General features: G+C 35.3%; 2 protein-coding genes and 1 long non-coding RNA gene across 3 annotated transcripts; 2 read left to right on the top strand and 1 right to left on the bottom strand.

Annotated features, from left to right (window-relative positions):
* Positions 2,710-7,244, top strand: LOC18768004 (putative laccase-9). The gene is made up of 7 exons (XM_007199709.2): positions 2,710-2,861; positions 2,966-3,117; positions 3,832-4,076; positions 4,231-4,356; positions 5,401-5,986; positions 6,330-6,679; positions 6,959-7,244. Exons 1-7 carry the CDS (start codon positions 2,778-2,780, stop codon positions 7,090-7,092), a joined length of 1,677 nt encoding a protein of 558 aa, XP_007199771.1. The 5' UTR covers positions 2,710-2,777; the 3' UTR covers positions 7,093-7,244.
* LOC109950753 lies at positions 7,661-8,961 on the bottom strand. Its single transcript, XR_002273046.1, has 2 exons — positions 8,128-8,961; positions 7,661-8,046 (listed from the first exon to the last, which is right to left on the bottom strand). It is a non-coding gene; the product is annotated as an uncharacterized LOC109950753 (long non-coding RNA).
* LOC18768294 (laccase-15) lies at positions 13,604-17,820 on the top strand. Its single transcript, XM_007199916.2, has 7 exons — positions 13,604-13,750; positions 13,939-14,090; positions 14,715-14,959; positions 15,581-15,706; positions 16,377-16,965; positions 17,136-17,491; positions 17,581-17,820. Exons 1-7 carry the CDS (start codon positions 13,649-13,651, stop codon positions 17,718-17,720), a joined length of 1,710 nt encoding a protein of 569 aa, XP_007199978.1. The 5' UTR covers positions 13,604-13,648; the 3' UTR covers positions 17,721-17,820.

Below are 18,223 nucleotides of genomic sequence, written 5' to 3'. Positions count from 1 at the left end.
AGTATAGTTATTTTTTTGCCTGATGTCTTATGTTCGAATTCTCCTCTTTGTATACGATATATTGCTCTTATAAAAAAAATAAAATTAATAATATATATAAAGTGTATAATTTAGTATTGTTATAGACGTGGTAAATAATGATGAATAAAAAAAGAACGTTGTAAAAATAAACCCATCCAATAAACATTAGCTTTTGTTAATAAAATACAATTGTTTTAGACGACCTTTCTTTTTTGGGTTAAACAACATATTCATTAAAAAACTTCAAGAATATATTAAAGACATGTACAAACCAATTTCAAAATGACTGTAAATTCAAAAGGGAAAACAACCCAGTAGGCAAAACTAAATCAAACAGAATCCGCGTAAATTAAACAGAATCCGCGTAAATTCAAAAGGGAAAACAACCCAGTAGGCAAAACTAAATCAAACAGAATCCGCGTAAATTATGAAACTTAAATTATGGAAAAACTAAATAGAGCAAAATTCGCGTAAACAACTAAAAAGTTCAAATCACCAAAATCTAGCATAGTCTGTATCTTAAACCACACATCCCAAAACAAGGAAACCCTTAAATATGCTGCCTTTTTTTGGGTGAAATTATCTGTCGCATTTGACAAAAAGTTTTTGAATAAGAAAAAAAAAAAAGCTTATATGGTTCATCATCAACTACAACACGTTAGGGAAATATATATACTCTCTTTTTTCGCAAAAGAATGGAAAAATTTATTCAAAGACGAATTGCAACGTTAAAATTAGAGACTAAAATACCAAAAAGCCACTCAGGCCACCACATATTCCAATCATGGATCCCTCCTATTCTAGTAAGAAAAGATGCCACCTCATAGGCAGCTCGAAGCGCATAATTTAATATTGTTGTAGACGTGGTAAATAATGACGACTAAAAAAGAACTTCGTAAATTTAAAACAAACCCATCCAATAAACATTAGCTTTTGTTGATAAAATACAATTGTTTTAAACAACGATATTCATTAAAAAACTTCAGGAATCCATTAAAGACATGTACAAATCAATTTCAACACGACTACAAATTTGAAAGAAAAAACAACCAAATAAGTAAAAGTAAATTAAACAGAATCTGCGTAAATTATAAAACTAAAAACACAAGAAGACTAAATCGAACAAAATTTGCATAGACAATAAAAAAAATCAAATCACCAAAATCTAGCGGTCCTATCTTAAATCACACATCTCAAAACAAAGAAAACCTTAAATTAAACCGTGGCCGCACAGAACCCAAAGGGAGTGACATTAGGCGTGGGAATAAAAATTATGCATGCTAGAAGTGCGTAGTGGAAGATCTCAAATCAAAATCTGTATTTGGAGCAATTGTCAAAACTTGAGGCCCACACGCTTCCTTGTGTATCTAGCCCTTGGCAAATTTGTCAAAGGTGGCTAAGAGAAAGCAAATCAAATCTGGATTTTTAGATATTAATTAAGAGTCTGAGGCATCTTATTATGTTTCTTAATTAGTATGCAACACTACTTTCAAGGTCTAACAGATACCTAATATGTTTCTTCTGAAGCCACCTTAAACGGAATTTGAATGTTTAGTGTTTTTTTTGTGTATTGAGCGAGGTTTTTTTTAAATATTTTTTTCTAATCACGTGTCATCAGTGTTACCATAATAACATTTTGTAGTTTATTCAAGAAAAGTTATACGTGACTGTCTTTTATATTTTATTATTATCATTGGGCAATGTTTTGGTGAATTTTGTTACCCGTAAGATCAACCATCAAATCCAAAATTTAATGCAAGAGAGCGACAGAGAGAGAGAACCGAAAGAGAGAGATAAAGAAGGGAAAAACGGAAGTTAAAATAATAGATAGCTGACACTATGTTAGTGGGGTGGAATAGTGAGATGGCGTGTTGACATGAATTGAGAAGGAGCTTTCCCCTGAAACATATAGCCAAAGCGCAATCAGTATTTGAATTGGAGAACACTAAGGCCATCTGTAGAGGTTGTGAGAAATTATATAAAAGGATGAAATTGAAAAAAATTATTATTTTTGAATTTAAAAAATAAATTAGTTGATATCATTTAACGATTTGTTGATGTCAGCTAGATCTTATCTAAGTGTTTAGTCCGAATTAGAAATTGGCTATTTGTGTAGCCTTTTCTTTTTTAATACCTCTTTGAGTCTACTTTTAGAGATTAGTTTTAGAGTACTCCTAACGGTATGGGGAACTTTGTTCATCAAACCGACAATAAATCTGATTTTCCAAAAAAAAAAACAAAAAAACATTTGTTATCTGTGTTTTGCGCAATATCAATCCACCCAAAACAAAATAAAAATCTCTTACTTTATTATTCTTATTGGTAATCGAGGCACAGATCACCGTGGCTAGAACAGTACTTACCGACATAAACCCAGTTGATGACAGGATATACTACTAGACTTAAGGATCCCCTGTCGTGGTCTTGACATGAATGGCTTTTGTCCGTTTTCCAGTAGTGAAGTTGTTTATCTAATACATGGTATTAGTGTCTGAACTTATTTGTTGTGCACTGGACCAACTTGCCCATGCTTTTCGTTTTCCACGTGTTTTTTTTTTAATTTCCCGATTTTATTTTATTTTTAACTTTGCCTAGTTTGGTAGGTAATAAATTTCAAACATGTAAGAGGAAAACTTAGCAACTAATAATAGAAGCAACTTTCCATGAACTCTATCTATAAATAGGTCTTTACCTGAGATAGAAAACCGCACAACACTTCAAGGGCAACCTGAAGAACACACTAGGAGTTTAAGAAAATGAGTTGGGTCTTAGCCTGTGTAGGGTTTATGTTCTTGGGTCTTTGCAAGGCTAATGGCAATACTTATTATTATGATTTTGTTGTAAGTGCTTCCTACATTACACTAACACCATTTTTACAGCCTTTGCATGTTCATCATCATCCGTTGCTTCGGCTCGATTTTTTTCATCATTTTTTGTTTTGCAGCTGACAGAATCGAATTTTACAAGGCTTTGCGAAACAAAGACCATCTTAACTGCGAATGGGACTTTGCCGGGGCCGACCATCACTGTCCGGAAGGGGGACACTGCTTTTGTGAATGTCCACAACCAAGGCTCATACGGTCTCACCATTCATTGGTAAAAGCTACCAATCGCATTAGCTTAGCCCTAGATTTTATTTTATTTTATTTTTTTTTTTTTTTGGCATTGACCAATAGTCCAAAACTGCTAATAACTAGCGTTTGAAGATAAGCTGGATAGATAATTAAGCTTATTGGTGGAAAATTATGAATCGTTCGTTGTGTGTTTGAATGGATTGACAAAGTCTCCATTTGGAATATTCTCTTCTCCATCTCATGGTGTGTTTGAATGGATTGACAGGAAGAGAGATCATGGTAGATGATTTTCACACATACTGTCAAGTGTTTTAGGGGTTCGAATATGAGATCATTAATCTAGAAGTCAAGGCTTTTTTCCCTTAAGTTAAACCCCGTAAATTGGCATGCTTAGTCTTTAGTCTTTTTCTTTAATAAACACAAAAATAAAACCTTCTATTTTATTTTGACTGCTTCAATTAATTTTCCACCTTAAGAAGAAAAGGAAAATCAAGCTAGCAAACAAACTTTTTAAATCTTGTTTAAAGAGGGACGGGGTTTTCCCGCATTTAGGGGTTTGAACATAAAACTTTTAGTCTGGAAATCAAGCTTTGAAAAAATAATAATAATAATAAGCTGAACTCCATTAACGTGCATGCTAAGTCTTTAGTCTTTTCCTTGCTTCAATTAATTTTCCACCGTGAGAAGGAAAATCAGGGTAGATGACAAACTTTTTAATCTTGTTTAATATTTACAGGCATGGAGTGAAACAACCACGAAATCCATGGTATGATGGACCCGAGAACGTAACACAATGCCCTATTCAAGCAGGGTCAAACTTCACTTACGAGATTATCTTCTCCACTGAAGAAGGAACATTATGGTGGCATGCTCATAGCGATTGGTCACGTGCCACCGTCTATGGTGCCATCATTATTCTACCAGCTCTCAACACCACTTATCCTTTTGCAACACCAGATGGAGAAGAAACACTGGTTCTAGGTATTTTTATTTTAATAAAAATTTACATGTATTAGTTATTAACTATTTACAAGGACTGCGGACCACAGACATGAAAACAAAAAATGTTACATCATACAGTTGCAACATCGAATCCCATATAATTATTTTTCATTATCATCTGGTTCGTTGGCAGGATCCTGGTACAAAGGAGGTGTGAATGAAATCATTCAAAATGCTCTCTCAACAGGTGGCGATCCAAACGTTTCAGATGCCTTCACAATCAACGGAGAGCCTGGACACTTGTATAAGTGTTCCAATGGTAATTATAATCAAATATCCAAATCTAATCTCATACATGGACTTATCTGTTGTTATTAGATGTGGACGTGAGAAAAGCAATTGAGTGTTTTTCTAAAGGATGACTATGGAATATCGTTATTATTGGAACATGCAAAGCGGTATACTTTTTTGACTTGTGGTGTACGCCAAAAGTAGTAAGCAATTAAGTTCAAAATAGCTGTTTAGTGGTATTTTTTTCGCCATGTTAGATTTTCCAAATTTGAATCTCGTTTAGTAAGAATTAAAATATGAAACCGACGTGTATTAAACCAGTTAAGTAGGACAATGAGTCTACCCCTTTGAATCCTGTTTAGTAAGAATTAAAATATAACACCGATGTGTATTAAACCAGTTAAATATGACAAAAGTTTACCCCTTTCTTTGAATCCCGTTTAATAAGAATTAAAATATAACACCGATGTATATTAAACCAGTTAAGTATGTCAGTAAGTCTGCCCCCAGTTTGATGGTAAAGATGCAACCCTGAGCAAAGATTTTAAACTTAGTGGGGACGGGGGGCAGGTAACGGGGTACCGGTGAGGGAAGTCGGTGGGGCTAGGGCCTTAAATTAAACTTTTTAAAAATGAAATATTTTATTTTATTTTTGGCACACATGGCACTCATGTGTTACACAGTTCATGTCAACATTTTTAATACAATTATTAACCGACATAATGGTGAGTAAAGTGAGACTTAAAATCTCAATTAAGGGATAAAGGTAGGTCACCCTGAGTTATGAAGGGCAATATTATATTTGACTATGGTTTAGCAATTAGGCAACTACAATGATTTGATCCTTCGGATCATTGAAATAAAATTGATAGGAGATCCCAAAAGATACTCTAAAACAAAATTATTTGTGGAAAATTATATCAACTACAATTAATTTACAAAAGGCTTTATTATTTCAGTCAAACATTACTCTACTATAGTGTTTGATTTATTCATATTTGATTCATTATGAACACCGATTGAATTCAGTAACTAGAATTTGAATAAACAACTGATTGATTTCCTGTTGCAGCAACAACATACCGTTGGGTGGTTGATTATGGCAAGACGTATCTTCTCCGTTTAGTCAACGCAGTGTTGAACGAAGAACAGTTCTTCGCCATTGCCAACCACAACCTCACAGTGGTAGCTCAAGATGCTGCATACATAAAACCTATAACCACCTCCTACCTCATGATAACTCCAGGCCAAACCATGGACATTTTGGTAGTTGCAAATCAGACTCCCAGCCACTATGACGTAGCTTCCACTCCTTTTGTTGATGGGGATGTTGCATACAACAACAGCACCACCACTGCCATTCTTCAATACAACGGCAGCACCACCCCCTCAACCATTCCCAGGGCGATTCTTCCTGATTTCGACGACGGAACGGCTGCCTCAAACTTCACTACGCAAGTGAGGGCTTTGGCAAGCAAAGACCACCCCATTAGTGTCCCGTTAAACATCACACACACGCTCTTCATCTCTGTTTCCGTAAATGAAAGAATTTGTCCCAATTCTTCTTGTGATGGGCCAGATGGAAATGCACTTGCTGCAAGCTTAAACAACATCAGTTTTGTGACTCCATCCACTGACATACTGCAAGCCTATTCCGGGTACGTAACGTAATGTCTATATAGATAAGGTTTCCCAACTAAACACCTCACCCCAGTCCAAATCATATTTCTACATCCTAGTTCCCTTCACTGAAAGGAAATGAATAGTCGTGTAGAAGGGTAAACTGGTAACTGAGCCAAAAGCATGCGTTTTACTTGTTTTTAAATACAAATAATAGTTTAAATTAATATACTCTCTCGAACTTCAATTAATCCACGTCTTATTACTTGTTTTTCTTTTTTAGCAAAACTAGAACTAAGTTTTTTTTAATTAAAAAAGAAAAATCTAACTTAAATGACCTTATTGCCTATGTACTTAAATGACCTTATTGCCTATGTACAGGGCAATTAATGGAGTTTACTCAGCTAATTTCCCACACAGACCTTATATTTTCAACTTCACAGGAAACGTCCGAAACGACACAATATATCCTTACTTTGGGACGAAGGTGAGGATGATTAAATATGGTGAAGAAGTTGAGATAATCTATCAAGGGACCAACATGATTGCCGCTGAGAACCACCCGATGCATCTCCATGGTTTCAGCTTCTATTTGGTTGGAACTGGTTCTGGGAATTTCGACCCTAATCAGGCCCCTAAGACCTACAATTTGGTTGATCCACCTGAAGTAAACACCATTGGTGTACCAAAGAATGGATGGGCAACCGTCAGATTTAAGGCTGATAATCCTGGTAAGCTCTACTTGTCACGACATTGGGTTCATAGCTCAGTAGTAAGAGTATTTGTTTGCAAATAAGTGGTGTCAGGTTCAAACCCCAATGACACCGCTCTCCTGTCCTTTTCAAATTCTGACAAATAATAATAATAATAATAATAATAATAATAATAATAATGTACATCTCACATGCCACATGTACGATGTATATAATTAGGCAAATTAATTAAGATAGAGCAACCATGGAGCTAGGTTAACTAACTATTTAAATGAATTATTTGATTATTATTTTCAGGAGTATGGTTTATGCACTGTCATTTGGAAAGGCACGCCAGTTGGGGCATGGCCACTGTACTCATTGTGACAAATGGAAACACCACTGAAACCAGCATGCGCCCAGCACCTGCTTATATGCCTCCTTGTACTTAATAAATATTGAAATTTACTTTCTCCTTCATGGATCTCAGTTTAAATATTTATACTGAAACTTTGATTTTATTAAGAATAATTGTATCATCCAAGTTTCATTAATGTTTAATTATCCTTTTTGAGTGAATAAATTATTGGGGGCTTCTTTTTTTGAGTGACTCAACTACATAAAAGATCCTTTTCAATATATTACCTATCTCGATTTCAAAGCAAGCGTAAGATATGCCTCACCAACACCACGATCAATCATAGTAGGGGTGTAATTTGGCCAGAACAGATCGGAAATAGGTGGCTTGAATTTCGATTTGAAATTTTTCGAAATTGATTTTCAGTTCCGATGCCGATTTTCAAAATTCAAAATATATGAACTCTATTCCGATACGGAATTTTCTGTATTTCAGAAATTTCGAAAATTTTCAAAAATTACTATTTTCGGAATAAGGACGCTAATTTTTGAATATCACTTTATTTTAATTTCCTTGTTAATCATGATTAAGCTAACCCCAAACAAAATCTGAACAATGTTTACATTCAAATGACATAAAAGTCAAAAGTTCAAGATTTGCTCTTGTCCAAAATTGAAAATTAAAATACAAACCACAACAATTAACATAGATAACATCCATAAGAAAACTTGAAGTTACAACTGCAGTGATTTTCCTTTACATAAAAAATCTACATACTTAATCAAACAAAACCAAACAAGATTTGTCAACACCACTCATTCGCGTGACAGGCCTTCTTGGCTTACAACTGCAATAACTTTGTATTTTCCCGTTTTCTCATCTAAAACTTTCTTAAAATAATTCCATACCTCAGATTTTCTATGGTTTCCAGCTAAGCCAGACTTCTTGGTCCTTCTTTGCTTCTTTTGATTGACTTGAATGGTAGTCTTCTCAGGGACCTGATTGTTAACTTGAGGGTTCAAATCCACTTCGTTTGTCATTTATAGATCTGTAGTAAACATATACAATAATAAGCAAATCAAATATATTACGTACGCAAGAGAAAAACAAATAGAGATTTGCGGCATACCCACAATGGTGGTGGTATTGCAAAAGGAAGGACCCAAGAGAAATGGTTATTCGTTCCATTTTGTTTCTTCTCTAATGGATATAGTCTCCAAGGGAAATTGCTGTTTTGTTCTGCAAGAGATGAAGGCTATTATTTTGAAGAGATGCTTCTCTTGGTCGTTGGGAGATATAGAAGGGAAGGACGACAACACCCACGCGGTCAAGTAATGAGGCACTCAGGCACCAATTAAATGCCATGTTAGAACTTTTTTGTTGTTTTTTCTTTGTGCAAAGCAAATCCAAGTACTATTCTAGGTTACTTTAAGAAAAAAAAAAAAATTGTTTTCTTGGTCAGGTGGCATGCATTTGGGGTCCAATTGAGACAAGCCATGTTTAAAGCAAGTTTTGAGCACTTGCTTTGCATTTTTTTTTTTTTTAATAATCCGAAGGTGGATATGGGATGGGACATATGATATCCTTATTAGTGTCATGCATTTGGGGTCTAATTGAGACAAGCCACATTTAAAGTAAGTGATCAGTGTATAATTGTATATAATTTTGTACCCTTTTAGCTTATGATTTTATTATATTTTTTAGTTAAACTTGTACTTTTCATCTCTTTTATGTTTGTTTCAGTGTATTAAGCTTTATAACTCATTTAATGCAATTTTTTGGAGTCAAGTTAGCTCAAAATTGTGTCTGCAGATCAGTCAACTTCACGGATTGGACTATTCTTGTTATGGAAAACCAACTAATGAGCCATATATCATTGGAAAGATGTGGAAGTATAGTTTCTGGACCATTTTACGGTTCATGATTCCGAGTCTTTTAGAGGAAGTTATGCAAGTTTTGGCAGTTTAAGGTGAAATTCGGCAGCATCTTCGTTATTTTGCAAAAAATGATATTTGAAGGCCTTTACCATTTTTCCTTGAGCTGGGCTATATTGGAAAGATAAGACAAAGAACTTCAAAACCAATATTTTCCTAGAATTTTATCAATGGAGGAATAAGCCCAAAACGAGCCTACAAGCAGACTGCAATGCATTGTCATGCTTGAGCTAATTGTTTTTAGTAGGGAAGTTAGGTAAAGTTGGTGAAGTGGGTGTTGTAGGTAAAGGCAATACTCAATCAAATTTTTACTTCCCTTATGCCTATAAATAGTGAAGTTTTCCAAGCTTACAAACACACACCAGGGGGGGGGGAGGGGGGGGAGGGAGGGAAGAGGGGAGCTCTCAAACATCTCTCTAGAGCTCCTCTCCCTTCTATCCCTCAAATCTCTTAGTTTTTCTTTCAAGTTCTCAATTGTTGTAACAAAACCCTTTTACTAAATTTTTCCTTTATGTTTTTCTTAGTTGTACTTTCTTTTTCATTATCATGTAATTTCTTCTTTTTAAGTTTTTAAGTTTGATTAGTTTCCAAGTTTCAATTACGGTTCTTGTTCTTATTTATTATGTTTATAAGTTAATATGCTTGTTTGAATGATTGATCATCATTAAAACTTATATGTTAGCTATCTTGGTTGGAATTAAAAGTAGATACCATATGCCTTAATTTGAATTGAACTATGAAATATGGAAAGTATATATGGACATTCGACGACAGGAATTAGATACATGCTTGGTTGTTTAAAACATTCTTATATGCTTAATGGATTTCTAATGCTTAATTTAGGTTCGGCAACAAAGGATCTAATTAGGGAATTAAGTACAAGGTTAGGACCAGACACCATGGCTTAATCATACTGTAGCTAGAATCAATCTGTGAATCTGAATTGAACTTGTTAACTTATTTACTTGAGTTAGTTATTTTTGTCTTTCTTTTATTTACGTGTTTACTTTCGTTGTTTAAGTTTAGTTTCTGTTTTCCTTACCTAATCAAAACACCTCATTTATATTCTGTACAGGGAATCGAATTGAATCAATCTATCATCAATCCTCATGAGATCGACCTCGTTGAATCAATCTATCACAAGTTAAGGTGCAGCTGAATCAATTTTGGCGCAACTAAATCTGACACAGCAGTAAGTTTTAAGCAATTTGTTTGTGTTGGTTTTTTTTTTTTTTGGGTTAATCCTAAGGTGGATATGGGACATATGATTTGGGTGGGAGGCAATAATTTGGAAGTTGATGTGTGTGTATGTGTCTCTCAACTCTCTGAAGGTCCAAAATATTGATGACACACACATCATTAACTTTCAAAATATTGTCTTTCTCCTATTGGTGGTTCGATTGTGATGAGGAACATAGCTTCCACTGGTAAGATTTCATATCTCTTGGGATCTCATTTGCATTTCTCTGACGATTTCATTTAGTAAATAAGCCTAAAATTATATCGCATACGACAATCTTCTATAGAAATTGTCATTTTTTTACTTCATACTTGTCATTTTATTGATCTACCGTAGTAGGCTACCAAAATCTAGAAAATAAATCTTAAAAAGCAATACAAATTTCAGACGACTGTAATCAGAGAAGGACAATCGTCTAAAGGACATAGAGACGACAGTATTTTTAAATTAACAAAGTGAAAAAATAATATTATACGACACTATAAGTGAAGAAACCGATGTGTTACGTACAAACAACCCAACACTATATTCTAAATAACGAAGTGGTAAATGACATTTACCACGACCATTTATTTATACAGACCGTCATAATATACTAACTTAATACGTCTTGAAATATTAAAAATACGACATGGATATTTTTATATTCAGACGTCGTTATCTACACTACTAGTGCCATGGTTTGCTTTTACTCTATACGACAGTAATGCAGTAAATACCGTCATAGTACATGACATTAATACGTCGATAAATTTATTTTTACCATCGTGGTATATGACTTTAATACAGCACTGCTTATGAATCTACCGATGTGGAGTCCATTAAAATTATACGATGCTAATTAAGAATAGTTGGTCGTGTTTAACTAGCAGTTAACACGGTGGCAGTTTTTGTAAAACGTCGTCTTTACTTTCTATGTCGGTAGCTTCATGCCTGTTGTCATTGTTTTTGGGGTTAAGAATTTACGTCTTGAGAAACATGTTTAATAAGATGATGCTTTTTAAGTTCGGTGCGTCGTGTTTTATAAATACCCAAGTGGATCTCGATTTTTTAGGTGTTTCAGTTACTTATCCACATCAGTTTTCTGTTACCGTCACAACGATGGTATTTATTTATACCGTCGTTGTTTTCTGATCGTCTTTTTCCCTTTTTGTAGTAGTGACTCTAAATGCAGAAGCTTGGAATCCCTGAATTAGAATATCACATTGTAAAATAAATAAATAATTTGTTGATCAAATATTATTTTGCATCCAATAAGTGACTGGTCAATATTAGTATGCTAATTAGTGAGATATCGACGCTGCGCTAAATTGTAAGGCCTTGGAATAAAAGGCCGGGCGCACATGTTTTAATCAGAACCCAGAGGTAGGTGAAGAAATCTCACATCAAAATCAGTTATTAAGGCAATTAGTACTTGGATGACAAATTAAACCTCTGGCTTCAACAAAGCCACAGCTAACAATTTGCGGTTTGTCAAGCCTTAAAAAGCCACACGCTTCCTTGTGATTGTATCTCAATAGCTCAAACGCTTCCTTGTCAAGGGCAGGTTTGAAAATTAAATCAAATTTGGATTTTTATATAGAACACGGTGAGTGAGTCCCAGAGTCAGAGTCAAATTGAAAGCAGGTTACTAATTAGCTGCACTAATTAAGGTTACGGATTATCTTCCCGAACATGTTCGTCTTCGTGGCAACTGAAATGCTCTTCAACTTGCTATGTTCGCTACAAAGGGGATGGATGAGTAATATATTAGGTTGCCTCAAGATTGTCTGCTACATGAATTGAATCCGAATGCATATAAGAGGAGAAAAAGAATTTAACCCACTTTCTAGATGCTCCTAATTTTATTCAGGACGCTCTTATAATGCACGATTTATATTTTGTTTGATGAAGATACTTTCCTTTCGTACAGTCAAAGTTGAGAAAAATTAAAAAGAACGCACTCCATTGGCTGACCCCCAGAATATTGCAATTGGGCCAATAATTGCCCAAGCGGTGGCTGCTGCTACAGCCTTTAAGTTGAAAGCAATATAGGAGTCAAGCAATCAAGGAATTTGAACCGCGTGTTGACTAATTCCATTGTTTTGAGTTCACCGGACTGTGTAGTCGTTCAAAATGTTTGTATTTTAATTACAATAAATAGAGATGGGCGGACTCGCGGCTCAAATGAGTAGGGAAGATGTATTGAATTGTACGGACACTGGTACGATCTGTTGATGTTGCTACCTAATGAGTAGGGAAGATGTATTGAAATGCATGTGCAAAAATGGTAAAACCTTTGGCCGGGATAGGTAAGGGAAGACGTTGCTACCTAATGAGTAGTGCTAGTAGGCATGATGTAACCCAAAATGGGTAGGTTCTATCAGTACGTAGATAAATATTCTTCTAGAGAACCCCACCGGCAAGATCACCGGCAAAATAAATATTCTTCTAGAGAACCCCACCGGAAAGGGAAACTTTATTAGTCAAACGACAATGAAACCCAAGGAAGGGGGTCTCGGATAAACTTGACGCGTATATTTTTGCTCATTACTTTAATCAAAGATGTATATATCATCACCACTCTTCTTAGTACATGACATGCGTGGATAGACATAACTATAGTTAACTTTTTTACTTTGTATTTATGGAATCATGGTTATGCATATAGACACGTGTCAAGTGTTCAAAAGGACGGTGAGCATACACCTTGGATTAAAGTGGTGCGGTGCTCAAAAATGCTCTCCTAAAAAATAATATGTAAGAACTCAAACTTTGTTTCATTGTTTTAAGGATGAATATATTCATGCGGTAATTTCTTGGTGATTGAGATACCACGCCCCTTGTTGATACTATCATTTGGGTTCCAAAACTTCAAAAGCTATGGGAGGAAGAAGGATTAGTGGTTTTGGGGAGGAGCACACGGAGTGTATAATTCTATTTTCTTAAAGTTTTTCTGTTTTAAAATAAATAAATTGAAGTGTCAATTTTTTAGGTTTTGGATGAGTTTTCAATGAAGCGACAGTCTTAGAACAAAAGTGAAATAGATCCAAATAGAGAAAAACTAATCGGTCAAGCATTGTTAAAATTTAGTTATTCGTGTTTGATATTTGCCAGCCTAATTATTATTCTTGCTGGTATGTCATACATTAAAGAATGATTAAATACAATATCTGCCCTTTTATTCGTCGAATGCTTGAACTATTATCTGAAATTGTCACCAACGCGGCATAGTGCAGTGGAAAACCAAAACCTAGAGATATCTACACTACACATGCTTCGTTTTCATATGTCTCTTTTTCTTTTTGACCAATTTTTAACAACTTTTTTGTAGTTAGGTACGAATTGAAATCTTTATTCATATGGAAGGAAATCGCTGTTAAGACATTCTCATGTTCTATAAATAGCTCTTGAGCTGAGACCAAAACCGCACAACACCTCAAGGACACAGCCACATAGCTATAGGGAAATCAATATTTTCTGGCAAAGACCTGGAAATGGAGTTTAACAAAATGAGTTGGGTCTTAGCTTTTCTAGGGTTTATGTTCCTGGGTGGGATTTGCAAGGCTGATGGCGCTACCCATTTTTATGATTTTGTTGTAAGTGCTTGCTACATTACACTAATACCATTTTGATAGCCCTTGCATGCTCATCACCATCGGTTTCTTCGGCTCGAATCGTTCATTTCTTTTTGTTTTTTTAGTGAATAATGTGCTTAGATTTTTTATGAGTATTTCAGTAGAATTGTGTAATAAAATGTTGGTGTTCGTTTTGTGAAATTTTGCAGCTAAAAGAAACAAATTTTACAAGGCTTTGCAGCACAAAGAGCATCCTAACAGTGAATGGCAGTTTGCCGGGGCCGACCATCACTGTTCAGAAAGGAGATACTGCTTTTGTCAACGTCCACAACCAAGGATTGTACGGTCTCACAATTCATTGGTAACAACCTAGCTAACAGCCCCATTAGCCTAGCTCTAGATCAGAATGGTTTTTTTATTTTTTTATTTTTTTTGTGGCTCACTACTAGAGAAAAGCTAATAGATGACCAATAAAAACTGTTGAGGAATTGGGATACAACCCGTCGAGGTTAGCGGTGACGGATTTTTCATTTTTTATTCAATTTCTGACATTGACCAGTTTGAAAATAAGCTTTGGAAGATACTGGCCAAAAAAGAAGGAAAAAAGAATATAAGCTTTGGTGAAAAATTATGGATAGTTGATGGCTAGGCTAGGTGCGTTTGGATGTATGGATTGAGACAAAGTCTCCACTTGGAATATTCATATCTTTAGGAGAGAGAGTGAATAAAATAGTAAATTTTGAGTGCATGGCGTGAAAGTTTGTGAATGACATCTAGAAAAAAAAAAAAAAAAAAAAAAAAAACAAGGCGAGAGGAAGCTCCATGTTGTATCTATTCTTGTGCATCCTGAATGGAACTTTCCTCTGGCTTTAATCTTTTCTTTAATAAACACAAAAATAAAACCTTCCATTTTGTTTTTATTGCTTCATAATGTAAAACCATGAAAAGAAAAGACAAACGCTTTTATTTTGTGTAATATTTACAGGCATGGAGTGAAGCAACCAAGAAATCCATGGTCAGATGGACCTGAGAACATAACTCAGTGCCCTATTCCAGCAGGAACAAACTTTACATACGAGATTATCTTCTCGACTGAGGAAGGAACTTTATGGTGGCATGCTCATAGTGATTGGTCACGCGCCACTGTCTACGGTGCCATCATTATTCTACCATCTGCCAACACCACTTATCCATTTGCAACGCCAGATGCACAAGAAACACTAATTCTAGGTACTTTTTTATATCAAGATTTATATGTTTTGGTTATTTCACAGTATGTTACAAGGGCTGGCCAACGAATCCATAGATCAATGGTAAGATAATTTGCCTGCAAATCAGTGGTCGCATGCTCGAACTTCAATAGCACATTCGCCCACCCATCCTCTTCTAAACTTTGACCAAACAAATAAAGAACTATTTATAATGACTGCGGGCCATGTCATAACAATGAGAACGTGAACGTGAAAATGTCTGACATTGAAAATTAGTTAGAAAATATTGTAAGGGCTTATAACGAGTTGGGCTACTCCACCCATTGCTAATTGGTTTTAGGGTGAAATCTCAACTTCCTTCATGGTATCATAGCTTGGTTTCCCCACAGGTGAGAGCCTAAAGACCACATGTGCTCCATGTCACCCAATATATATTATCGACGTATTAGGTTTGCATGTCAGAATGTGAAGATGAAAATATCCCGCATTGAAAAATTAGAAAAACTTGCAAAAACTTATAAGGAGTTGGACTACTCCTTCCATTGAATAAAGTTTGAAGTAAAAACACAAAATTTTTACATGGTACTGCTGCACCATTGGATCTTAATAATTATATTCCTTTTTGATCTGGTTGCTGCAGGATCCTGGTTCAAGGGAGATGTGATGGAAATAATTGAAGATGCCCTTGCAACAGGTGGCGAACCAAACATTTCAGATGCCTTCACAATTAATGGACAGCCCGGACATTTGTATAGTTGCTCTAACGGTAATTATAATCGAAGCTTCAAATCTAATCTACTTTAATAATCTAATCCCATTAATTATATTTTATTGTTATTTATACATATAAGTGAGAAAGCAATGGGTGAATTTCTAACTAGGTTGACATGAAGGTTGATGGTAACATCCCGCGTAAATGAAGAAGACTTCTAGGTATCTATGGAATTTAATATAACATGCAAAGGATATAGCTTTTCTGACTTGTGGTGATTAGTTAGGAAAACGTAGTAATCAATTTAAAATTAGCTCTTGATTGAGTATCAAATTTGAATCCCAACTCCTTAATGATTAAAAAAATAAATAGTTAAAACTTCAAGAAAATGATTGAAAATCACTATTCTGCTTCTTCATAAAAAATCATAATTACATGCTATTTTATTTGGTAGTTGTCGTCCATTGAGATTTGACCTCATAATTTCCTCTTACAATATAAAGACTGAATGCCAATAAACCAAATAATCCAGTCATGCATCGGTGGTTTTTTATTTATTTTTTATTCTCATTGAAGTCCATATCAACTACAATTATTTTACAATAAGACATGATTATTTTATCCAAAACCAATAAGTAATAGAGGAAAATATCGCTTAAAATATACAAACATTTACTTTACTCTTAATATAGTGGTTGATTTATTCATGTGTTTAATGGTGCAGAAACAACATATCGTTGGTTGGTTGATTTTGGCAAGACCTATCTTCTCCGTTTAATCAACGCGGTGATGAACGAAGAAAAGTTTTTGGCCATCGCCAACCACAACCTGACAGTGGTAGCTCAAGATGCTGCATACATAAAACCTATAACCACCCCTTACATCATGATAACTCCAGGCCAAACCATGGATATTTTAGTCACTGCAAACCAGCCTCCCAGCCACTATTACGTCGCTGCTACTTCTTTTGTTGACGGGAATGTTACATTCCACAACGGCACCACCACTGCAATTCTTGAATACAACGGCAACTACAGCACCCCCTCAACCACTCCCTTCCCGACTCTTCCAGATCACGATGACGACACAGCTGCTGAAAACTTCACTAAGCAAGTGAGGGCCTTGGCAAGCGAAGACCACCCTATTAGTGTCCCCTTAAACATCTCAACGTCGATGTACATCGCTGTTTCAATAAATGAAAGGATTTGTGCAAATTCTTCTTGTGCTGGGCCAGATGGAAATGCGCTTGCTGCAAGCTTAAACAACATCAGTTTTCAGACTCCATCTACTAGTATACTGCAAGCATATTATGGGTACCTATCATGTTTTTCGTCCACAAATTATGTTGAGACTCCATCTATTAGCATATGCATATTTGCATGTTTTTTGCATCAAACAGTACATGCTATAAAATTATAGTATTATAGTTCATGAAGTTTCTATGTATAAATATAAGGTTTCCCAACTTATTGCCTATGTGCAGGGGAAATACCAATGGAGTGTACGCAACTAATTTCCCAGACATACCACCTTATTTTTATAACTTCACGGGAGACGTTGCAAACAACACACTATATCCAAGCTTTTTGACAAGGGTGAGGATGATCAACTATGGTGAAGGAGTTGAGATAGTCTTCCAAGGGACCAGCATCATTGCACCTGAGAACCATCCAATGCATCTCCATGGTTTCAGCTTCTATTTGGTTGGAACTGGTTCTGGGAATTTCAACAGTACGACGTCGCCTACGACCTACAATTTGGTTGATCCACCAGAAGTAAACACCATTGGAGTTCCAAAGAATGGATGGGCAGCCATCAGATTTGTAGCTGATAATCCTGGTAAGTCTCTTAATATCAAATGCACATTAAATTAATTAAGGAGCAACCTTAAAGCCTAATGAAATGAATTATTTGATAATGATTTTCAGGAGTATGGTTTATGCACTGTCACTTGGAAAGGCATGCCAGCTGGGGAATGGACACTGTGCTCATTGTGAGGAATGGAAATACCAGTGAAAGCACGATTCGTGGACCACCTGCTTATATGCCTCCTTGTTCCAACTCTTAAATTTAGAAATTACTTTCTCTTCCATTAATCTCAATTTATATATTTACAAGTTTGTTGCTATTTTGTTATTTTGTCTATTTCACATCTTTTTGTTTGTTGATTTGCGTCCTTTGAAGGAAAATTGGAAACAAGTTGAAAAAAATTAAATATATATCTTATATATCTTTTGCTCCTTACTCAAATCTTAAATTTCGAATTTTGTATTTCCGCCAGAACACACACCTCCAACAAAGATGATAACCAAGAAACCCACAACTTGGTAAAAATTGGGACTCATATGTCAACAAACTATGCAATCCCCTATGTCAAATGGAGATTCATACAAAAGCAACCCATTCAAGCTTGGATTTTATACGATTAAACTAGGAAGCAGCTATACGTCTTTGTTCATTATGCTTCATGTAATTTATTGCATCATCCACCGTACATTTAAGTAGGTTTTAAGTTGCATTGAAATTAACCGTAATTTCAATGGCACAACCGTAATTTTTGCGAAGTTGAAA

The sequence above is a fragment of the Prunus persica genome, chromosome G8 (genome assembly GCF_000346465.2).
Source record: "Prunus persica cultivar Lovell chromosome G8, Prunus_persica_NCBIv2, whole genome shotgun sequence".
Lineage (NCBI taxonomy): Eukaryota > Viridiplantae > Streptophyta > Magnoliopsida > Rosales > Rosaceae > Prunus > Prunus persica.
This window is presented reverse-complemented; position numbering and strand designations above follow the sequence as displayed.